Source organism: Rhinatrema bivittatum, chromosome 1, assembly GCF_901001135.1.
Source record: "Rhinatrema bivittatum chromosome 1, aRhiBiv1.1, whole genome shotgun sequence".
Classification (NCBI taxonomy): domain Eukaryota; kingdom Metazoa; phylum Chordata; class Amphibia; order Gymnophiona; family Rhinatrematidae; genus Rhinatrema; species Rhinatrema bivittatum.
Window position 1 is genome coordinate 678752610 of NC_042615.1, and position 25297 is coordinate 678777906.

Sequence of the window (25297 nt, forward strand, 5' to 3'; positions counted from 1 at the left end):
ACATCTGAGGCGTCAACCTCCACAATGAAGGGGCGTGCAGGATCCGGCTGATGGAGACATGGCTTAGTAGATAAAGCGTCCTTCAGCTTTTGAAATGCAGTGACAGCCTCTATAGACCAATTGGCAACATTGGCACCTTTCTTTGTCAAAGTTGTTAATGGCACAGTTAGTGAGGAAAAATTCTTTATGAAGGTTCTGTAGTAATTAGTGAATCCCAGAAATCGTCTAAGAGCTTTTAGACCAGTGGGTTGAGTCCATTTCTGAATGCTCTCAAGCTTTTGAGGATCCATCTGGAACCCTTTGTTAGACACTATGTACCCTAAGAAAGGTACAGATTCTTTGTGGAATTCACATTTGGACAGCTTTGCGTATAGACAATTCTCCCGCAATCTCTGTAAAACCTTCTTGACATCTTCCTTGTGGGTATTCAGGTCTTGAGAGAATATCAGGATGTTGTCTAGGTATACAGCGACACATTGGTAGAGTAGGTCATGCAGGATGTCGTTCATCATGTTTTGGAAGACAGCTGGAGTGTTGCACAAGCCGAAGGGCATCACTAAGTACTCAAAGTGTCCATCCCTGGTATTAAACGCTGTCTTCCATTCGTCGCCTGACAAGGTTATATGCTCCTTTAAGATCAAGCTTGGAGAAGATCTTGGCTCCCTGTAGTCTGTCAAATAGCTCTGAGATGAGTGGTAAGGATAGCGGTCTTTGACCGTGATCTCGTTTAGACCACGATAATCAATGCATGGAAGTAAGATTCTGTCCTTCTTCCCCACAAAGAAGAAGCCTGCCCCAGCAGGAGACTTGGATGGCCTTATGAAACCCTTTTGAAGATTTTCTTAGATATATTCAGACATCACTTTATTTTCTACCACAGAGAGAGGGTAGACCCTTCCCTTGGGTGGTTCAGTATTCGTTTCCAAGTTGATAGCACAGTCATAGGATCTGTGTGGAGGTAGTACATCAGCAGCTTCTTTAGAAAATACATCTTGAAAAGATGCATATTGAGGTGGCAGCCCAGGCAACAACGGGGTCATTGGCATGCAGGGTATAGGAGAGACTTCCTTCAGGCACTTGCCATGACAATCTGGACCCCAACTTGAAAGCTCCATTGTAGCCCAGTTGAATTGAGGCATGTGCTTTTGCAGCCACGGTAACCCAAGTACTAGGGGGTGCATAGCTTTCTCTAGCACAAAGAAGGAAATAGTCTCTGAATGGAGAGCACCTGTCCTTAAACTTACTGGCTCAGTAAGTAGGGTTACTTCACCTGGTAAAGGCTCTCCATGGATAGAGGATAGTAGTAGCGGAGATGTCATGGTAGTGGTGGGGATCCGCAGATGTTCCATTAGACGTTTTAGTATAAAGTTTCCTCCTGCCCCGGAGTCCACTGGGGCAAGAGTCTTATATTCAAGCGGTTCGCATATCAAGGAGACTGGAAGAGAGAGTGAGGAGAGGGTGCAGTTAGACCTAAGAAGATTCCTCCCACAGGTCTTAGGTCTGCTAGTTTCCCGGACAGATTGGGCATGTTTGTACAGCATGGCCAGCTTGTCCACAATACATACAGAGGCCCAATCTTTTATGTGTTCTTCTCTCTTTAGAAGTCAGGTGACTGCGGCCTAGTTGCATTGGTTCTTCTTCACCAGCAACAGGATTAGACTGAGAAGGCTTAGATATGGTCTTGACTCGGATTTCTCCCTGGCTAGGCGTCCTGGAACCTTATCCCGAAGTCGGTGATCAGTCCTTGTGGCCAACTTCATCAGGTCCTCCAAGGTCTCAGGCATTTCTCGAGCCGCCAGTTTGTCTTTTAGCTGGGAGTTCAGGCCTTCAAAAAAGAGTGTCTTCAAGCATCTAGAGTCCCAATTTAACTCTGAAGCCAAAGTCTTAAATTCTATGGCGAAGTCTGGTAATGGTTTATTACCTTGCTTCAGATGAACCAATGTAGATCCTGTTGTAGTGTAGTGGGCAGGGTCATCAAATACCGATTTGAACAGTTCCAAAAACCCGGTAAGATCCTTCAGGATGGGATCATCATGCTCCCACAGCGGAGAAGCCCACAGTGCTCTTCCGTCCAGATAAGACAGGATATATATGATCTTGGCATACGCTGTAGGAAAATAGTTAGGTTGCAGGGCAAAATGCATGCAGCATTGGTTAATAAATCCTCTACATCTCCAAGCTTCCCCTGAGAAGCGTGTAGGAGCGGATAGGGGTACAACAGTCTTAACTGTCACTTCTGGCATTGTTTCTTCTTTATCTGAGGTAGTAGAGGTGTTCATCTGTGAGTGCAGTAGATTAAAGGTCACAGGCAAGCTATCCAGAGAGTTCTGTTGTTTGGAGATTCGCTGGGCCAGGCCTGGAATGGCCTGCAATGCGGTGAGCTGAGCTGAATCCATGGAGTTAGCTATCTGTTATGGTTTTGAAGTGTTTGGTGGATTCTTAGGTGCTGCAGTGATGGCCACTCCCACGGGGAGGAGCCCCGCGGAGAACTGCAGTACTGGGCTAGACTCAGATGCACAAACACAGAGATAGTTTTTACTGTACAGCTTGTAGAGTTCACCAGAGGTGGCAGTAGTGAGTAGATTCCCGCAGCGGCAGTCTGGGGTCCTTGGCTGAGGAGACCAGTTCCACAAGGGTGGTATAGGGAGCTCCAATGCAGGTCTTCAATAAGGAGCTGTAGGTGAGACAGACTGGTAGATGTTAGATTACTCACACTCTTGTAGCTGTAATGGTGGAGTTCCCAGCAGGTCGAAGTAATAGTAGCAGGCACCATGATAGACAACACAGGCCCTTGAGGAGCGAATACCTGGATACTGATAGGCACCTGGAAAGAAGCATAGGGCCCCCGAGGAGCGGGTACCCAAGTTAGTAAAACCCCAGAGGGTAGAGAAAGCTTCCAGCAGCAGCAAGAAGTGGCAGAGCAGCTTAGACCGGACAAAATCCAATCCTTGCTAATGCAAAGTCAGTCAGCAAATGGGCAGCCTAAATACCCGGATGTTGTGACGTCACTCGAGGGGGACGCCCCCGAGGTTCGTGCCAATGTCAGAATAAAGACATGGGTGACGCGCCCGTGCGCACCCAAGGAGGCCCTCAGGTGAATCATGGCGGAATGCCTTGCCATAGCCATTCCCGGGACACCGGGGAGTGAGGCAAGCAGACAAGGCGGTCGCCATTTTCTCGGGGCTGGTGGAGAAAGCGAATATTGAGGTGAGGCATGTAGGACGAAGCCGTCTGAGTCTGACGGACGCAACAATCTAAGTCACATATAAATAAGATATAGTCTGTGCCTGAGTACCAAATCATGGAAGCTGAGACATCTGATTGGGAACTAATCCTGTGATGTGGCTTGGAGAATTTGGGGTAATTTTCAAAGATTTACATGGGTGTTGTTTGTGTAAAATTGGCATCTATGAATGTAAGTAGCTTCTGTATGTGGTAATTACATTTCAGAAAGTTGGGAGTTTGTGCATACTCTCACTGTATCATGGAAAGATATGCTTGGAGAAAGAAGGTGTTTTGAAGCTGTTCCAGGATGTGGTTGGAAGTCCGTGCACATTTATGCATTTTAGAAATGGAGTATGTGCATACATCATCAAACAAACCTTAACTCCTTCTAATCAAGTCATAGATATTAAATCTGACTTCTTTGTTGTCTGCAGTTTTTGGGTGGGGGATCTGGTGCAAGTGATGGATGGGTGTGGGTGAATAGGTGACGATTTGGGTCAACTGGTTTAGGTCTCGGTGAACTGGTGCTTGGAAGAATGCTCACAAGTATTTTCATAAGCCAGATACGCACATACATCAGCCAACTATATAAAATACCTGCCTTCTCGCATAAACTGGGGGTTACTACATGCACATGTTAAATTATTTAACATGCAAAATATAGGAGCATATCTTTATAAAATAGATGTATAAACTATGTATGTCCCTACTTTCAAAAATATGCGTGTACTGAGCGTGCGTACTTTTGGGCAGTGATATGTGATATTTTATAAATTATGTGACTCCAGCTGCACAGTGTATAAAATACAGGCATTCATTTTATGTACACCTGTTTATGCCTGTATGTGCTGAGCTAGCACACTATTGACAATTACCCTCTCCATGGGACTTAATACTTTAGCTCTCAGTAAGCAATAGAAAGTGTGAGGCTGACTGAAGCCCAAGTGCTGGACCTTGAGGGCATAGTTTTGCAAAAGAATGGGAATTGCTGTGCTAAAGTAGTGCATATGCTAATATTTATTCTCTTTATTTATGTTTCAGGGGATAGTGTAGCTGGGAAAGTTGCTCCTTCCTTTCCTTAGCATAATTTATTCCTCTACTCCCTTCTAATAGTGTGGTGTGGAGTGAATAAGGACCTCAGTGCCTGCCACTAGAAGAGAGGAGACATGGACAATGTTCCCTAGAAGCTGAAATGTGAAGACTCGGTGTCTTTATTCGTCTACTTGGTGTATTGACTATGTGGGTGTAACATGCGAGAGTGTGTGCAAGAGAGAGATGCTAAATTTTATTTGGCATGGAACAGAGTGTATATGAGAAGTGTAAATAATGGCATTACTGGATAGGTGTGACGTTGTGATTGGGTAAGAACATGTGGGTGCACTTAGCTACCTGCAAAGAAGGTGAACTGTAAAGAGAGTGGTTGGCATTTGAGTAAGTATAGCCTGTGTGTGAGTAAAGTCTTACCTACATGGCAGTAACTGTAATATTGTAAAAGGCAGCTTATCATAGAAAGTTGACCTACATGTATACTTAACATTGTTGCATTCTTGTGTTTTAAAAGAACAAAATATGTATATTTTTTTTATAAGACTCTTCCCTTCCCTGCCATTGTCTATTGTTATCTTATGGAGTTATGAAACTGAAAATCCTTTTTAAAAAATGAAGATACTTGTGTGTGTGGTTTTTTTTTTACTCTTGACATCCACTTTTGACTCTGCTTGTGCTCTGTAACCACATCAAGGTTTGAGCATATTCAGTGTGTTCACTGCACCCTGATTCTTGATGTCACAAATGGGAGACACATATGCTCAAAAGTGAGAGGAAGAAAGAGTGAAATGACGCATGGGGGTGGGGGGTCCATCCTACAACCCAGTGGGAAGCCAACGAATGTGAAAGTTCCAAAATTATACACCCACTGTTGTGCATTTTTAAAGGAACAAGATAAATATTTTTATTCCCTTGAGATGGCAAATAGCTTTCTGCCAGAAATTTTTAAAGTCTTAGAATATGAGTGAATTCATACCATTGTTTATATGCACCGATACAAGGCCATAAATATACACCAAGTGCTATGCCTACAGTGGTGATTCAAAAATGTATGCAATAAAACATATCAAGGCCAATATTCAAACTCCACGTAGATAAGCTGGGCTTATTCGGCCAAGTAGATAGCCGGATAGTCAGTAGTTGGGGAATGGGAGGATCGGGGAGGAGCTACTTATCCAGTTAACGTACCTGGATAAGTACCTATTAAAGGTGCACAAAAATCCAGAAGCAAATGAGTTGGTTGCAACATGGCCGACACTGGACATCATTTAATAAATCTTTTAATTTAACCACCTCTTAGTAATGTAGGAATTGTTATTTAAATAGATTTCTCTCAATATGTAAAATTAAAAATAAATCTCAGGTATTATGGGGTACTTCAAGTACACACAAAACCAGAATTGGTTGGTAGGATGTATGAAGCTTTATGCATTCATACAGCAGGCGATGTGGCCTGTGATTTGCATCTGCACTGAACTGCAAGTGTTTCAGCTGTGTGTCTATTTTAACTTTGTGTCACTTTCAGTTGCATTCCAGTTGTGGGTCAGTTTTAATTGTGTTTGATATCTGTTTTGGTAGTGGGTTTAAAGCTACAATATTGTCTGTCTCAGCTGGTGTATCTTAGTCTTGTCTGAGGACTCTTCCACTGTCAGTTACTGGAGCCTGGTGCTTTTCAGCGGCAGCAACAGCAGCAACCATGGCCACTATCTTGTGTTTCAGTACCTTTTAAATCACACATCGTTGTTTGCCCAGTTCCATAAACTCACAATTGTGTGTGCTACTTGCATTACAATTCATCAAGGCAGTTGGCCACTTGCTTACTTCCCTTCACCCACATGGGGATTTTTCACTGCTGCATACAAGAGTATAGTGTGGCAAATATCTCCAGAACAATGCGCTTTCATCTGCATCCATGGATTTGTTTGGTGGTTAGGTTATTTTCAGAAATGATCAGAACAAAATCTTCCACATGCTTCTCTACAGTCTCATGATTTGTGAGTAGTTTTTCACTTCAGCCCTGAGACGATGAATACTGTGATCACCCTGAAAGTTAGGATGCAAACCAACAGAATAGCCACATTCACTTTCAGTCTGCAGTTTTGTCTGTTTAGGTTCTGTGCTTGTTGCCAGCTGGGTGTTTCAGTTTTGTCTTCCAGCTGTGATTTTCAGTGGTGTATTTCAGTTGTTGTCTTGGTGTTTTAAATGAAGACTAATGTATTCTGTTCTTTTTTTTTTTTTTTTTTTTGCAGGTTGGCGTTAAGGTTGCAGTACAGGATACTTTCACCAGCGTTCAGAAACGTGTTTGTGTAGCTTTCTCTACATATGTAGCAAAACCAGTGGGTGGCCAGAAGGTATCTGATTTTATTGGAAAAGAAAGTAATAACAACAGCTATTACAACTATATTTGCATATATGTGTATGTGAAACATGAGAAAGAACTAAATTATGAGACAAAACAGGGATAAAGAAACATTTAAAATGCCATACTAAACATTTTATATTTGCAAATCCAGTAGATCACCTTTATCCAAAAGGGACTGAGACCATGGTTATTTCAGATGATGGATTTTCCAAATAATGGAAGTTCTCGTATTGGTTGAGACCATGGTTATTTCAGATAATGGATTTTCCATATAATGGATGTTCTCCTATTGGTTGAGATCATGGTTATTTCAGATAATGGATTTTCCATATAATGGAAGTTCTTCTATGTGTTAACAAAGAAACAGAGAAACAATGAATTTACAAAGTACAAATGTTAAATATCGAGTACTATATGATAAACAATGGTTCAATTTGCACATAATAGTCAATGTAGTAGTAATAACCTGGTGCATATTCATCTGGTTTCATTTTCATTCATTTTCATTTATTAAAACTTAGTATTCTGTGTGATCAAACATGTTACCCAAGTGGTGGTACAGATAAAAACTACAATCATAATAATCAAAATTATCAAATATAAACATAATAATACATAAAATTTAGATAAACATAAAACAAAAGCAAAAAGGCAAATTAATAATTCCATCCTTAATTAAGAGATGAATTTACATAATTTAAGCAAACATAAAAAACTCTCAACAGGCAACAAATTACATGTTATTGAATGCCTTATTGGTTTTGGCTTCATCTGGTGTAGAAGAAGCCATTGCATCAAGGGATGTTGAAATTAAGGCCTAGTACCTGTGTGAGGACTTCAAGCCATCTGGTGTTTGGTTAGAGCAGGAGATGTGGCACTTGGATCTTCAAAAGTAGTCACTGGAATGTCAAGCCAATCACTGACCAATAGAATAGGTGTTACAATAGACTGCTGAACCCATTCAGCATGCTAACCCAGAAAAATGGGAGAGGGAAGTGCTCTTGTGGTGTGCTTGTATGAGGAGGGAGTTCTGACTGTGTAACCTTCATTTGCTATTGGTAAGTTTGGACTTGCTGGGAAGAAACACTTAAATCTTAAGACAAAATAAAAAAAATCATTCTTGGAAGGTTAAACTATTATTGGCTGTTTATGTTGTATGCTAGTAGTAAAGTTAGAATTTGTTTGCCAGTGTTAGAACTGTTTGCTAGTTTTAAGGTTAGTATTAGTTTACCAGTGATAGAATTGTTATAATGCATAGTGGCAAAATAGACTTTGATTCTCTGTGCTAGTAAAAGATAGTATTTATTTGTTTGCCAGTGTTTGAATTGTGGGTTTGCAAAGATCACTTACTAGATCTGAGAAGGTAAGAATGCTGGCTCCTGGGCAGCTAGTTACTAGTTTGGTTCCCACCCTCTCATCCACCTTTGTCTCATTTTTTGATATATAGATTATCATCCCTACTAGGTGGAAAGTCTACAAAATAAGTCAATTAGTTATTTATAATAACGTTCAATTAACCCTGATTTTTAGTGATTGACTAATTTTAGTCCTGCTGCTGGTCATTCACTAACATTAATTACCCAGTTATTAAATTTAAAAACCATAGATTTTAAAAGGCACCTAATAATAAATTTAAAAACCCTAGTCACATTTAGCAACTTTTAAATTGAGACACAAGTACTCCTTACCATCCTTTAAAACTTTATCAGCTCAACAAATTAAGATGCAGACAGAAGCTCAGAGTGAGATAGGGGATATCCAGTCTTTTGCAGCGAATGCCACATTTATGATTATCTGTCTGTTGGTGAGAGGCTGTATGATTACACCCGGTGCAAAGAGATCTTGGCTTTCAGAGGACAAGTCCAATATCTGGTGCCAGAGTGACAGACCTGGAGGAGATAAGGGAAACATAGAAGTATATGGAGGAGACCTTCAGGGACTTAGTACAGCAGTCCCCATTCCAGTTGAGCAGTCTTTGTGCTGCTTTGGAGGAGCAAGGTCATATGGTAGGAGACCATTATCTTGATGTGACAGGACATGATCCTGTAACTAGGACCTGCCCTCAGGTGATACTTTATCCTCTTGCACTTAGTATGTGTCTCCAGGTCTCCATGAGCAGAAGAGAAGGGTTAGAATGTCCATTGTAGTGGGTGATTCGATCATTAGGAATGTAGATAGCTGGGTGTCTGGTGGGCATGAGAATTGCTTGGTAACTTGCCTACTTGGTGCAAAGGTAGTGGACCTCTTGAACCACCTGGATAAGATTTTAGAGAGTGCTGGGGAGAAGCTGGCTGTTATGGTACATTTTGATACCAATGAAATAGGAAAGCATAGGAGGAAGGTTTTGGAGGCTAAATTTAGGTAGGGAATTGAAATCCAAAATTTCCAGGGTGGCATTCTCAGAAATGCTTCCTGTTCCATGTGCAAGACTCCAGAGGCAGGCCAGGCTCCAGAGTTTTAATGCGTGGATGAGATGATAGTGCAGGGAAGAGGGTTTTAGGTTTATTAGGAACTGGGGAACATTCAGATAGAAAGGGCTCATCCAGAATGAAACCAGGCTACTGGCACTAACCTTTGAAAAGGAGATAGAGCAGTTGTTAAACTAGATGATGTGGGAAAGACGACAGTCACTCTAAAGTGCGTGATTAAGAATGATGCATCCTTGAAGGATACTAACAAAACAGGGAAGTTAGGGCATTTGAAATAAAAGCTACAGTAGCCCAGGAGCCTTTAACTAAAGAACAGACAGATTCCAAATTACTCCTGTGAACTGATAAGCAGATTGTTAATACAAACAAGAAAACATACTTTGAAATGATTGTGTACAAATGGTAGAAGTCTAAAAAATAAGATGGGACAGTTATGTATAGCACTGAATGAAGAGGTAGATATGATTGACATTTCAGAGACCTAATGGAAGGAAAATAACCAGTGAGACACTGTTATATCAGGGTACAAATTATATTGCAATGATAGGATGGATCAAATTGGTGGAGGGGTGACGCTATATGTTAAAGAGGGCATAGAGTCAAACAGAATGAAAGTTCTTCAGGGAACAAAATGCACTGTAGAATCTTTTTGGATAGAAATTTCATGTGAGAAGGGGAATACAATAGCAGTGGTATTGTTCTACCATCCACCTGGCCAGAATGAACAGACAGATGATAAAATGCTAACAACAATTAGGTTAGCTAATAAAATCAGCAACACTATAATAATGGATGATTTCATTTACCACAGTAATGAATGGATAAATGTCACATCAGGACATGCTAAGGGGATAAAGTTTCTAGATTAAATAAAATGCTTCATGGAGCAGCTGGTACATGCAATAGTGATCATAACATGATCAAATTTGATTTGATAACTGGGGAGAGGACACTAAGGAAACCTATTGCAATAGCATTTAACTTTCAAAGGGAGACTATGATAAAATGAGGAAAATGTTAGGAAAAAACTGAAAGGAGCAACTGCATAGGTCAAGAGTTTACATTAGGCATGGACCTTGTTTAAAAGTCAACAGTCAAAAGGTGTGTCACATTATCAAGTTATCGATTTGCCAATCAACTTCAAAACAAAGAGTAATCTTTCAATACTGAAAGTTTAATGAAGGCTTTTAACATCTTGATCATCTGAAGTCAGGCAGCAGACATGTAAATAAATCAAACAGCTCAAGAGTCTGATTTATATTCCACAGTGGGCCCCCCAACATGGGCCGTGTTTCACAAATAGCTGCGTCAGGAGGGTCGGGCATACCAGAAGGGCCTTAAACACAGCATTTCTTATTGATGAAGCACTCAAAACATGTAGACTGTGCTTTTTGAGAGCTTCATCAATAATCTTTGAAGCCCAGAACAGATATATTATGTGCATTAAAAACGTGGAACTCTTGTATTACTGTATAATTAACAATAAACAGATTTGACATAAAAAAAGGTGGAAGGAAGGTCAAACAAATGCCAGCATAGTTAAAAAGTGAGGTGAGAGAAGTTATCATAGTAAAAAGAACATCTTTCAAAAAAAGGAAAAGGGAATCAAATGAAGACAACAGGGAACAGTAAAGGACTGGCAAAGCATTGATAAGGAAGACAGAATTTGAAAAGAAGCTCCCAAGGAAGCAAAAACTCATAATAAAACCTTTTTGAGGTACATCTGAAACAAAAAGCAAAGCCTGTGAATGAGTCATTTGGACTATTAGATGATCAAGGGGTAAAAGGGGCACTATAGGATGACAAGGCCATAGAAGTGAGATGAAATAAATTCTTTGCTCCGGTTTTTACTGAGGAAGATATAAGGTAGATACCCATGCCAGAAGTGATATTTAAAGGTGATGATTCACAGGAATTAAAACAAATTTCAGTGAACCCGGAAGATGTAATACAGCAAACTGACAAACTAAAGAGTAGAAAATCACCTGGATCAGATGGTATACATCAGTGGTCCCCAAACCTATCCTGGAGGGCCACCAGCCAGTCAGGTTTTTGGGATATCCACAATGAATATGCATGAGATAAAATTTGCATGTTATGGAGGCAGTACATGCAAATTTTCTCTCATGCATATTCATTGAGGATATCCCAAAAACCCGACTGGCTGGTGGCCCTCCAGGACAGGTTTGGGGACCACTGGTATACATCCTAGAGCATTGAAAGAACTGAAAAATAAAATTGCAGACCTGCTACTAGTAATCTGTGAACTACCACTAAAATCAGCTACGGTACCTGAAGATTGGAGGATGGCCTACATAACACCAGTTTTTAAAAAGGATTCCAGGAGTGATCCAGGAAACTACAAACCAGTGAGCCTGACATCAGTGCTGGGAAAATTGGTTAAAACTATTATAAAGAACTAAATTACTGAACATATATATAGTTGTAGTTTAATGATATAAATTCAACATGGATTTAGCCAAGGGAAGTCTTGCCTCACCAATCTGCTACAATTTTTGAAGGCATGAATAAACATGTGGATAAAAGTGGGCCAGTTGATATTATATTTTTGGATTTTCAGAAAGCGTTTGTCAAAGCACCTAATGAGAGACTCTTGAGGAAATTAAAAAGTCATGGGATAGGATGCAATGTTCTATTGTGAATTGAGAACTGGTTAAAAGATAAATGTAACGATCTTGGCTGATGTGTGGCCTCCTGCCTGCAGAAGTCCTCATTGGGTTTCCGTCTGAGCTGTGCAGGTGTGCCTCAAAACCACAGGAGGCAGCCCTGCCATGGCTATAAAAGCCTGCCTCACTCACAGGCCATTGCCTCATCAGTGAGTTTCTCTTGTTCCTTGCTGTGGCCACTCTTGCGCTTTATGCTGTCTTGTTCTGTTCCTGCTCCCAGTGTGGCCTGTTAGAGGCTTTCTTGCCTTGTCCTTGTTCCTATTTGAAGTGTGGCCTGTTAGAGGCCTTCTTGCCCTGTTTTTTTCCTACATATTTGTTTCCCTAGTTCCTGTGGAGCCTTCCAGTGGCCCTCCTGTCTGTTTGTTTTGCCTGTCTCCTGTAGGGCTTCCAGGTGGGCCTTCTGCCTGACCCTTCTCTCTGTTTCTGTGTGGCCTCCTGATGGCTCTCTTGCTTGTTTTCTGCCTTTCTTTGTCTGATCCCTGTCTTGTCCTACATTCAGTTTCTTTTGCCTTGCCTTGGTCCTGCCCTGTACCAGTCATGCCCTGTCCCTGTCCTGGCCTTGCTTTCTTTCTTGTCCTGCCCATGGTTTGACTTATGCCTGTTTTTATCCCTTTGATGTCTTGTCTGTCCGGACCCTGCCTTGCTTCTTTTCCAGTTTTGTCCTGATTTCGTTCTATACTTATTTTCCCTGTTCCTGTCTCCTTGTCTGCCCTGGTTCTTGCCTGCCCTGCTATTCCATTACCTTGGACTGACTTCTCGTTCCTGACCCGGCCTGACTTTTCTCTCTGCTTGTACTCCTGCTGGTCACTAGAACCTGCGGGCTCAACACAAGGGGGAGGTGGCCCGTCAGGCAGAAGACCCTGTGCTGACTTTCGGTTGTTTACTCTTTCAAAAAGTACAAAGACTAGGGGACATGTAATGAAGTTCCTAGGTGATATATTTAAGACAAATAGGAGAAAATATTTTTCTACTCAACACACATTTAAATTCTGGAATTCGTTGTTGGAGGATGTGGTAAAAGTACTGGTAGTGTAGCTGGGTTTAAATAAGGTTAGACAAGGTTAGACAATTTCATGGAAGAAAAGTCCAAAAACCTTTATTAATGTGGACTTGGGGAAATCCACTGCTTATCCCTGGGATAAGCAGCATGGAATCTATCAACCTTTTTGGATCCTGCCAGGTACTTGTGACTTGGATTGGCTACTGTTAGAACCAGGATACTAGGTTTGATGTACCTTTGGTCTGATCCAGTATGGCAAATCTTATGTTCTTATGAATTCAAGTTGCCTGGTGTTTGATTAGATTAGGGCTTTACCCCTGTTGGTTACTGAAGCCCAGGACTTTTCAGGGGACTCGCTTCATTAGCAGCAGCAATAATCATAACCACTATTTCATCTTTTTGTGTCTTTAAATCATACGTTGTCATTTGTCCAGCACCATAATCTTGTACTTGCGTGTGCCAGCTGCATTACAAGGATCTAAAGAAACACTGAATTGCTTTGGAACTGCAGTTTTAAATTGTCTGTGAGAAGTACATGAAAGACTGGCATATTAATTCAGGAACAACAAGCCACATAAACAAGTAAAAAAGATTTTTTCACAGATATTGACTATAGTGTGAAAGATAAAGCCTACCTAGCAGATAGGAAATATATTTCTGTGATGGAGAATGGAGAAGGATGGCTTACATGTGCTCTGCTGCATACAGGTACAGAATTCTCATGAAAGATATGCTACATGTGCTAGATGTGAATGGGAGCCTCCTGTCAATGAAACACCTAATAAGCAAGGGATTTGCTTTTCTCTTGTGCAAGGATATATGCATGATTTAGAAGAGGGCAGTCATAGTGGCACAGGGGGTTGTAGGTGCAACTTGCATGGAATCACCAGCACAAATGAAGAAGCCAAAGGAGCTGCCCAACTCTAACTCCAGAATTGCATACATAAATGGCTCAGGTGCCTGGGCACAAATGCCCAGATGTAATAAATGACTTATTGTACAAACAGATTATGGTGGATTTAAAGATATCCCTATGTCTGAAAGGAAAAACAACATGAACTGTGCTTCCAGAGGTGAGCCACAGCAGAGCAATTTGGTCACTGGAGCTAATCCTGTTATGGTCCCGGGCCGTGCCCCAGTCCCTCCACCTACCTCGGGGCCGGCCCGGGCCGCTGGAACCTCTCTTCGGCCGGCAAGGCCTGGCCTAGCCTCTGCCGCGGTGTTCCCGCCTCGAGGGAGACATCGTCAATCCTCCATGCTTGGCCCTGCCCCCTAGACGCGCGCGTGCACGTGCAAGGGCTCTAGATTTAAAGGGCCCAGCACGGGAAGACGGAGGACAGCCCAGGTATGACGTCAGACGCTGCAGGGATATTTAAACTCTGCATCCACCTCTGTGCCTTGCCTTGCAACGAGGTTCACTCTCTGTTGAGAGCTACTAGTTGCAGCTTTCGACTACTGGCTTCTGACTTCGGCTTTCATCCAGGAGGCCTCTCCTAAGTCCAAGCGGCTCGGGTCCTCACAAGCTCCTCTCGGGGGGACCGCAGGCTTCCAGTGGTGAAGTTCCAGTTGGCCTCCTGGCTTCAGCTCTACTCTTCTCTATCCTCTGGAACTCCTCTTCAGACATCGACCCACAGGAGACCGCACGTAAGTCCAAGCAGCTCGGGTCCTCATGGGCTCCTCCTGGGAGGACATCGGGCTTCCAGTGGTGAAGGTCCCTTCGGTCTCCTGCCCTGTGCAGCCTCCCGGCTTCAACTTCCACTTTGGGTCTTCCCAAGGTGTGTCATCATCTGTCCCAGCCGGCTCAAGGGTCCACGAATCCAACAAATCCACAGTGATCTGTAGGGAGAAATTAAGACATTAAACGCTTCTGGAAACAGATACTTCTTGATCTTCATTGTTGATTAGTACAGGTATGTAAACAAAGCAACTAAAGCATACCTAAAGTGATAAAGAATCGAGCACCAGAACATAGTGCCCTATATTCCTGATCAGAAAGGTGTAGCCAAAAGGAAGAACTGCACATTGGTGGAGATGGCAAACAGCATGCTGCTAGCTCCCAACCTTCTTCTCAAGTTCTAGGGAAAGGCACTGATGACTACAAATTATCTGCATAACCTAATGACAACAAGGGCAAATGAAATGACACCGTATGAAATGTAGATATATGTTGCGGTCCCGACCGCTTCCCTTCTGTTAGGGCTCAGGCCCGCCTACCTCCGCTTCAGTGGTCGCCGCATTCCGCCCGCTCCGGACCCGGGGGCTTCTCTCACTCTACGTGGCGGCCGCCATTACGGGCCTGCTTCCCTTCGGTCTCGCGCACGCGCGAGGACATCTGTCTTGAGCGTCCAGCTCCCAGAAGCCCGGCCCCGCCCGCGCAGCTGACGTCACGCCCAAGTCCCGATATAACCGGCGTTCAGACTCTCTCTCAACGCCTTGCAATGAGGTTCACAACTTCTTAGTTGCTTCCAGTTGCGTTCCTGTTGATCTCCACATTGCCTGCTTCTGACTCCGGTCTGCTTCTGACTCCGCTTCAGCCCGCTGCCTGCCTCTGACTCCGGTTTGCTTCTGACTCCGCTTCAGCTCGCTGCCTGCCTCTGACTCCGGTTTGCTTCTGACTCCGCTTCAGCCTGCAGCCTGCCTCTGACTCCGGTTTGCTTCAGACTCCGCTTCAGCCTGCAGCCTGCCTCTGACTCCGGTTAGCTTCTGACTCCGCTTCAGCCTGCAGCCTGCCTCCGACTCCGGTTTGCTTCTGACCCCGCTTCAGCCTGCAGCCCGCTTCAGACTCCAGTTTGCTTCTGACCCCGCTTCACCCACTGCCTGCCTCTGACTCCGGTTTGCTACAGACTCCGCAGCCGCCCACTGCCCTGCGTTCAGCCGGCCCTCGGCTCTGCGCAGCCGGTTCCCAGCCTTTCGGGGACCTTGGACTTCCTATTCACTCTGCCTACTCTGGTCCCGGCCTACACCCCACCACAGCCTTCTGGACATTCTGTAAACAGCTCCCAGTCCCGAGGACCCGGGACCCTACGGGCTCCTCCCGGGGGGTTCCTGGGTGAACCCTTCCAGCTTGTGGCTCCACCTCCTGGCCTACCCTGTTTCCCTAGGTAGGTCGGCCCAAGGGTCCACTATCTTCTCCAGCAGCATCAAACTGCAACATATATATAAAACTTGCTGCTGATAATTTCTCTATAGGTCTACCTTCATACGATACCAAAAAATGGTTATCGTGCTGATCAGCTCTATAGTTATAGTAAGAGCTCTGTTAATCATTAGGTGACCGAACTGTGCTGTTCTATTGCTTCGTAATGTTTCTAGTCCAGGAAAATGAGCAATCAAAATAGAACTGAAAAAGTACTTATCTGGAAATCCACTTGAAATAAAAGTTTTTGCTGTCCGACAACGCGAGGTTTCGGGGTAGGAGACCCCCTTCTTCAAGGACCCGACTCTTGATGGTACTTGCAGTGGATATGATATTTCTGCAAAACGATGCCAAATGCTATCGCTGAAATTTGTTGAAGGTAGCAAGTGCTTATGAAATCCTGGAATTTACAAATGCAACAACTTGTAAACTATGCGGTGTCCAGAATTGACTGCCGACTGCCGCGGATGGTAGTGCAGATGAGAACTCCTTACAGATTTAATGTGCCTATGGGGCTATCAGTGCTGCGGGAGTAAAATCTTCTGCACTACCATCCGCGGCAGTCGGCAGTCAATTCTGGACACCGCGTAGTTCATAAGTTGTTGCATTTGTAAATTCCAGGATTTCATAAGCACTTGCTACCTTCAACAAATTTCAGCTATAGCATTTGGCATCGTTTTGCAGAAATATCATATCCACTGCAAGTACCATCAAGAGTCGGGTCCTTGAAGAAGGGGGTCTCCTACCCCGAAACCACGCATTGTTGGACAGCAAAAACGTTTATTTCAAGTGGATTTCCAGATAAGTACTTTTTCAGAACTATTTTGATTGCTCATTTTCCTGGACTATAAACATTATGAAGCAATAGAACAGCACAGTTCGGTCATCTAATGATTAATAGAGCTCTTACTATAACTATAGAGCTGATCAGCACGATAACCATTTTTTGGTATCGTATGAAGGTAGACCTATAGAGAAATTATCAGCAGCAAGTTTTATATATATCTACATTGTTTCACTTACACTGCTTTTGGGTTGTATTTTTTACCGTATGAAATGTGGCATGGCAGAAAACCTTGCATGAGTCACCTGAGAGTATTTGGCTGCAAGGTCTATGTACATATCTTGAAAGGAAAGCGCTCCAAGGTGGACAGAGGGCATGCTATTGGGAAACAGAAAATGAAGCTGGAGATACAGAATACTCCCGGGACAGACTAAGTGACAGTAACCTAGAAAGTGTACTTTGAAGAGGCACTGTGACTTAATGTCATGACTCCAATGAGCCCTGAGCTGATGGTTTACGTGAGCATCACCACCAATATGACTCAAGGTCCTGGAGAGGACGGGTCTGAGAGTTGACCATTCAGCCATCAAGAAGGGGTTGTTGAAGGACTGTTAGTAAACAGTTGTAAGGAAAACTCTGATCCCTTATTAATAAATTTTTCCCTTTTTGACAAGAACTAATTTTACCATCCCTAACAGTTTCCTTCTCCCAAGCAGTGGCACACCTAAAGAATTTGGCAACCAGGGCAGATACTTGCTTTGGCACACATCCCCATATATAATTTTAAAATTTCTTAAATATCAATAAAATATTTCAAAACAGCAGATACATCAAATAAACACCCAATAATTAAAACTAATAAGGATTTTAAAAATCTCCTGCTCTCCATATCTGTCACTCTAGGATTGTTGTAGACTGGGGGCATGCATGCACACACACAATATGCTCTCTGTCTCTTTCACACACACACATATACATGCTTGGTGAGAGACAGAGGGAGCATGTGTGTATGTGTGTGAGACATACACACACACACACACTTCCTCTGTGTCTCTCTCTCTCTCTCACACATACACACAGACACCTCTATCTCACACACAAATGCTTCCTCTCTCATACACACTAACACACACACACACACACACACACATGCTTCCTTTGTGTGTGTCTCTCTCTCACATACTAACACACACACTTGCTTCCTCTTTGTGTGTCTCTCTCTCACACTAACACATACACACACTTACATCCTGTGTTTTTCTCCTCTCTCACACACTAACACACATGTGTGTGTCTCTCTCACACACTAAATCACACACATGCAGATAAAAATTGAACTGGAATTCAAGGCAAGCCAGATTCTGTATGCAGTGCAACAGTGGAAAAGCAGAACATCACTATTCCTCAAAACAGTACAATCAAGAAATCTAAATCAATTAGAATAGTAAAACCATACTAAAAGTATATATCAAAACAGCTGATGACTAGAATTACCAAACACTAATAAAATATTTCAAAACAGCAGACACATCACAACCAATAATTAAAACTAACAAGGATAAAAAAAATCTCCCATTTTCCATACCTGGGAACTTTAGATTTCTAGTCATCCTGAAATTGTCATGGATTAGAGGAAAGCACACAAACTGATTTTCATCATTTCGGATTATTGACTACGATTATCTGTGGGATAAAAATAATTTCCAGGTAGGTATCTGGAGATTATGTGCTGGGTGCTCTATGCCTGCTCTTCCTTGTTTATTTGCTTGTGCCATTCTCTTTGTAAAAGGCTTGTTTGAAAAGCCAGGTTTTGAGGTTTGTTTTGAAAAGTTTATAATTTCTCTGGAGTCTTAGATCGAGGGGCTTAGTGTTCCATAATATGGGACCAGCCAGAGATAGTGCACGTTCCCTAACCTGGGTTAGTCTTGCTGTTTTTACAGATGGAATGTTTAAGCCAGCTTTGTTTGCTGATCTTAAATTTCTATGTGGTACGTGTACTTGAAGTGCTGTGTTCAGCCATTCTGCTTTTTCGTCGTGAATCAATTTGTGTATTGTGCAAAGTGCTTTGAACTGAACTCTTTGTTCAATGGGTAGTCAATGCAGTTTGGCTAGTGTATCTGTGATGTGATCTTGTTTGCTTTTTCCAGTAAGAATTCTTGCTGCGAAGTTTTCTAATATTTGCAATGGTCTTATCATAGTGTAAGGTAAACCAAGCAGTAGTGTGTTACAGTAGTCAGTGCTTGCAAATATTAGTGATTGAAGCACAGTGCGAAAGTTTGGCAGAGACAGTAATGGTTTTAGCTTTCTAAGTACCATACGTTTAGCATACCCTTCTTTAACCTTTAGTGATATGTGCTGTTTGAGGTTTAGCTCTGTATCAATTATGACGCCGAGGTTGCGTACCTTCTCGGCTAAATTGATTTTATGGTTGCTGTTGAGTATTATTGGAGTTTGTGTAATGTTTATATTCTTGAGAAGAATTGAGAGGCTCTAAGGTGGTAGTAAAACACTTAGGTGATCTGAGTTGATTAGTAGCAGGTATGTAATGATGAAATAGACACCTGGGGTCTGTAGTCTGGCAACACCATTCTGCATGATTGGCCACCATTCTTCTGATGTGTGGAAGTGTGATACAAGCCAAAATATAGAAGCTGCCAAATTGGTTGGCTTCAGACAGCCAGTAATACATCTGCAGCATTCATTTAACATTAAGTCAGTCTTTTTTTGCATATGTAGACCTCGCCCAGAGAGGGCACGCATAGTCTGCTGTAGAGTAACAGAAAGACAGTGCTTCTAACCTAACTGTGGATCTGCTTCCTATTTAGCTTGACCAGTTTCTGGATGAAGTTACATCATGAGCTCACCTTAACAAATAAATAAATAAATAATCTTGATTTTCTCAGTGAGTGCTTTGAATATGAGAGATCAGATGAGATCAGATGAGTGCTATACCAAGGTAGACAGCATTCATGCAGTGAATCAGTTTGAAGCCATTCCATCTGATACTGAATTCCTGCTTTGCATTCCTGTTCCTTAAGTAGAAATTGTATGCTTAGGTCTAAGTTGGGTTGGCTTATAGATGATTTTTCTCATAGTAGGTAGGTTTGTTAAAGTTGCTATTAAATAGGGAACTATAATCCTGTGAGAAGGCTAGTGACCAGTCATACTAGGCACTACCGGCTGTTTTGGCCTTCAATGCAAATAAAATGGAGGTAGAAGATGAACTTATCTGAGCTTGTACAATTCAAAATCACTGATGTCCAACAAGCATATTGTCTATTCAAACCCTGACATGGGTCTGTGTTTCATAGTCTGCGTCAGGGGGTTGGTGGTAATTCCTTGAAACTGCGATTTCATCTGATGCAATGTCACTTCACAGTCACTTGATGATGGAATTTAAGTCCTTACTGTATGATGAAGCCAACATTGAGAAGCATATTCTATACTGGAGTCTAGATTTCTTTTCATGCCAAAACTTTCCATTTTATTTGCATTATAAAATTAAAAAATTGGACCGTTGCATGTTGTGACCAATGATTATTGATAAGGCAATGAAGGCCAAAACAGCCAGTACTGCCTAGTTGGCCTGATCACTAGCATTTTCGTAGGATTATAACCCTTTTAGAGGGCTTATTCTCTATTTAATGGACAATTGTTTTCCGCGTATTTTAATACATTCATGTTTTTTCTTAAAGTTGCTATCACACAAAGGTCATCTGTGTAGATGAAACTTTTGGTGTTCAACTAAACTGGCTGATCACCGGTGTAAATATAAAGAGTAAATAGTCTTGGTGTGAGCATGCTGTCCTGTAGAAGGCCATTCCTTTATCATTGCCAGTGACGTCCCATTCTATTCACGTATACAAAGAGTTGCCAGTTCTCAAGTAGAGTCTGAATGAGTTCAGTCAGATGTAGGCCTTTAGTTATCTCTAGTAATTTAATACGTAACTGTTGATTGATCGTATCATATGTTGCCATCAGAGCTACAAATACAGCTCTTGTAATTAAACTTTTCTGGAAACCATCCTTAGTGTATTATGTAAGACTGAGCAGCTGGCTTCTATATCACTTACCTGGGCAAAATCCAACTTGTTCTGGAATCAGCCTCTTATCACTGTGTGACATTAAGAGATTCAGTACACATCTTTCAAAGTGTTTGTACAGATGACACAGCAAGGGAAGTAGGTCAGAAACTATCAGCCTCAGATGAACTTTTCCAGGTTTGAGTAGTGCCATTGCTTTGGCTTGTTGCTGGAATTTGAAGATTTTGCAACTGCATGGGCTGTTTGAAAAATGACCCCCACTCCCCCCAGATCTTCACATTTTGTAACATAAGCACTTTACATAAATTTCAAAGAGAAACTAGTAATTCTCTTTTTCTTTGAGAATTAGCAAGTACAAAGTGGGCACATTAAAAACATCCACACACTTTGCAGCTGCTACTTGGATGGGTGGCTTGCAGGGATGGGGAGTTGCAGAATAGCATGCATATATTTGAAAACTGAATGACTGTGCCCTGTTGTCCTCCCCAGACCTAACACACATACAGAAACACATCTTTTTCCCGTGGCTAAAAGCGCATGCATTGCAGAATCTGGGGCACTTTTAGCTGCATTTGAATAGGGCAGTTTTCGGTTAAGCCAGTTCATTTGGGTAAATGGCTTTGAAAATGTGCCCTCCCAGTGAGTAGTTAAACATAAGTTGTAGAGGTAGAATAACCAGTCCTGAGTTTTTGGTCCAAAGAGTTTAATTTGTTCAGTCCAGATGTCCTGCGGAGTACTCTAGCCTGACATGAAGGTACACTCATGCACAAGCTCCCAACACCTCCCCCATACATTCTCTAGGTAGGAGGCAGACTACCGCTCTGACTGCCTGCATGGAGGATCTTGAGACCCACACCTAGGCCTGCTTAAGCCACACCCCCAGGAGGGCACGGCTATCGTAGGCAGCCCACCATCCTGATCTTTTTAAGGGGCAGAAACAGAATAACATTTGCGCTATGCACATCAATTCACAAACTACACGGCACACCTAGAAGAGTGCCCAAAAACCAATTCTAGCAGTTTAACTAAAAGGCAGTAGATGACATCCACCTATGTGAAGAAAGGCTTCCCCTGGCATCTCAGAGTTCAGAGCAGAGGATGTTGACAGTAGGGGAAAAGGGAGGGGGTGGAGATGTCTTAACCCTGGCACAGGAGTCTTTGGGGTTGCTCTCACTTACCCAAGGTTCGACTCCAAGGCGGGAGGAAGCGCCTCACACTTCCCTTACAGGCCAATTTTAGCTGCCTACTGCCTGTGACCTAAACTTAGGTAATGCTTTGTGTGTGTGTGTCTCTCTCTCTCTCTCTCTACAGCTGTGAGCAAAGTACAAGGAAGGGGCTGCCTGTCATGACCCAGTTGACCTTTCACCTCACCGTCTGAGGCTGCAAGGTGTGGGTGGCAATGAAGATTCTTTCTGGGAACTGATAGATATAGAGGGGCATACATGCCATCCTGGTCCCCCTTTCCAAAAACTTAATTTTACCTACTCATTTTAGTATCTCTCCTCCTGCCATTCAAAAACATTATTTTAGGGCAAACCATTGTGTGCCGCTTTGTGGCAGCATTTAAAGAACAATTTCAGAATCCAATAAAATTTTAATCAGCTTTAAAATGTTCCTGAAAGCAAGACTGTGAGTCAGGGTGTAGTGGGGGTGTCCTGTCTGGCCAAACAGAAGGCCTGAGTGTGAGACTCACGTCCAGGCCTTCTCCCAGGCCAGTTGTCAGTTTGATAAATAGGGAGAGCACCATTCAAGCTGGAATGCCCTCCCGTGAACCCTCCATCTAAATGAGGAATTAAGGAGCAGGGACTGATCACAATAAGGAGCAGAGGAGGAGGAGGCCTTGAAGAGAAAACAGATGCTTAAATACATTCGTTTTTCAATCAGTAAATTTTTAACAGCTGGGGGTTTTTTTTTCCAAAACAATCTTACCTATTACATTGCTTTCTATGCCCGGTGATTGCCATTTTTTCTTCTCTAAATTGAGGAAAGAGCCTCAAGCTAATCCTTGGCTACAGAAACTATGAGAAATAGGAATTTGGCAATTTTCAGTTTACAGAAGAGTAGAATGGCTGCTGCCAGAAAACAGCCAAGGTCCCCGCAGATATGAGTACATATGATAATGAAGGCTAGATCAGTGTTTGTTTATAACCTTGTGAGCTGACACCTAGTGAGCGACCGTGCCATCTCCTTCCATAGTTCATGGCTCAGGCCCCGCCTGGTCACCTTGTCACATGACAGAAATCAACAGCAACTGCTCCCCTGTGCATTCAGGAGTCCCTCAAGGATCTGCCCTATTGGCATTACTTTTTAATCTCTGCCTTGCACTGATCTGTCAGTTATTATCCACGCTCTGTGCAGCATTTCGGATTTATGCTGACAACGTTCAGTTTTATATCCCTTTGGCAAGATCACAACTGTGATGCTTTCTCTCTGCTTGAACTCTATTAAGCACTGGCTAAGTCATAACAAGCTTACTTTAAATTTGGCAAAAACAGAAATCATGGTGGTTAATTGTGGTAACTCAGTGGAAAGCCTTCTGCATGTTTGCGTTTACGATGCTGTTATTTCCATCTCCTCACAAACCCGGAGGTGAGAGGTGATTGTCAGTTCCAAACTGTCCTGGATCCCTCAGATCAGATCAGTAGTCTGTGCAGGATTTTACAAATTGAGACTGTCACTACGCAAAGATCTTAAATCACTCCTAATCCCTAGCAATTTCCATGCTGTAGTTCAGGCCTTTTTATTACCGGCGTTAGATTATTGCAATTCCTTTTATATGGGTTTGCCGTGTACATCAATCAAACCTTTTCAGCTGCTACAGAATGCTGCCGCATGTCTGATCAATGGCTGTATTAAACATAATCACATCACTCCTGTGCTAGTTGACCCCCACTGGCTTCCGTTCCTTGGAGGGTTAAATGCAAGGTGGTCACGTTAACCCACGAGTTATTGGCAATCAATCTATTACCTTGGGCAAATGCAATGTTGTGCATGCACAATCCCACAAGATTACTGAGATCATCCCAGATGTCTTTGCTTGACATCCCTTCAAGGAAACAAGCTAGGCTTTCTGTGAAACGTGAATGTGCATTTTCCATTACTGCATCATCTTCCTTTTAAGTTTAGGGTGACTGAGTGTCCTAAACAATTTAAGGCTTTACTGAAAAAGTATTTGTTCAAACAAGCTTTTGCTTGAGTTTTCTTAGCCTGTCTAACATTAAATTTTAAAGTGCTTTTATTAGTAGTAGTAGTAGTAGCAGCAGCAGCAGCAGTAGTAGTAGTATCAGTATTAATATTATTAAGAATTTATGTATGAAGTTTTATTTTTATCTGACTCTTGATTTTATCTAGCTCTATTTTATTTTATTTCATAATTTTATTATTTTTAGATTTTTAATCAGTCTGTCTGGTTTTGATATGTTGATTGATTGTGCATATTGGCCTTACTGATTGTTTGTGTATATTGGCCTTATTGTTTTAATGCTTTGTTTTAATGTATATGTTTATTTTGTAAGCCATTGCAGGCCTTGGTATCAGCAGAATATAAATGTGAATAAATAAATAAAAGGCCTGTAAATGCAAAAATGGGAGCAATCCCTTAATTTCTTTGACCCAAAGACTGGTCTTGTAATCAGGAAGTTTGTGCCTTCATTCAGTGACACACATCAGACATGGAAATATAAATTAATGATTCTGATAACATACGTTTATCACACAGTACCCACAAAAATCCCTGGTGTATTGGAATTCTAAATATTTACCAATGATTTAGAATTAATGCAGGACACTGAAAGGATTTAGAATACTATAAAACACACAGATTTAACTGAAAATAAATTAAAAAATTGCATTGTAACTTAAAAGAATGCATTTTATGACTCTGTGACTTGCATGCATATGTTACAGGAGCTTCTTGTTTATGTGTATGTGTGAGTGTGTATTGTATTTGCACTGTCGGGGAGCAGGGTAGTGTAACAGGACATCCTGGGGGTAGGAATGTAAGGGCGATGGGAACTGTGGAGGATGTGGGTCCACTGTGAGGAGTGTAAGGGGGTGTTAGGATGTGTGAAGAAATTAATTTTTGTGTGTGAAGGGGTAAGTGCAGGTGATGGAGAGGGTGGTTAAAGGGTGGGGGCAGGTGCCCTCTTGCCTCTTTCTCCCCTTCCCAGCATCTGCCTCCTGTCTCTTCCCCCTCCTTTTCCAACATCTGCCCCAGCCCACCTTTTCCCTTCAACTGCCTCCTTTAGCTAACCTGAGAGGCGGGAGCAGGTTGTATCACTGCCAACTGCTCTACATCATCTATGCCAGTACGTGAGCCTAATCAAAACTCACAGACTGGCATTTCCTGTCTGCTGATCTCAAGCTAGGTTGAGAGAACATTGCACAAATCTCATCTTTGGGTGAGTCTCCTCACTCCGAAGGTCATCAAATCTTCACAAGAGAGCACTGTTCTGTTCGTACATCTCACTTTGAATGTCAAAGTGGCCCCTATCCCCTACACTAATACCTAAACCTCACCTCGCGTTACTAGGTAGACCTCCCATAGAGATATAAATACCTATCTAGCGTGAGGGCATAATGGCT

The 25297-nt window shown here is 42.4% G+C and overlaps 1 protein-coding gene across 2 annotated transcripts in view; it reads left to right on the forward strand.

The window, feature by feature from the left end:
* Window positions 1-25297, forward strand: part of ACOT12 (acyl-CoA thioesterase 12) — a 125790-nt gene that overhangs the window by 30723 nt on the left and 69770 nt on the right. For both annotated transcript variants that reach the window (XM_029574048.1, XM_029574055.1), the window contains exon 4: window positions 6522-6623. In XM_029574048.1, coding sequence (XP_029429908.1) covers window positions 6522-6623 — 102 coding nt within the window. The remainder of the gene's footprint in view (window positions 1-6521; window positions 6624-25297) is intronic.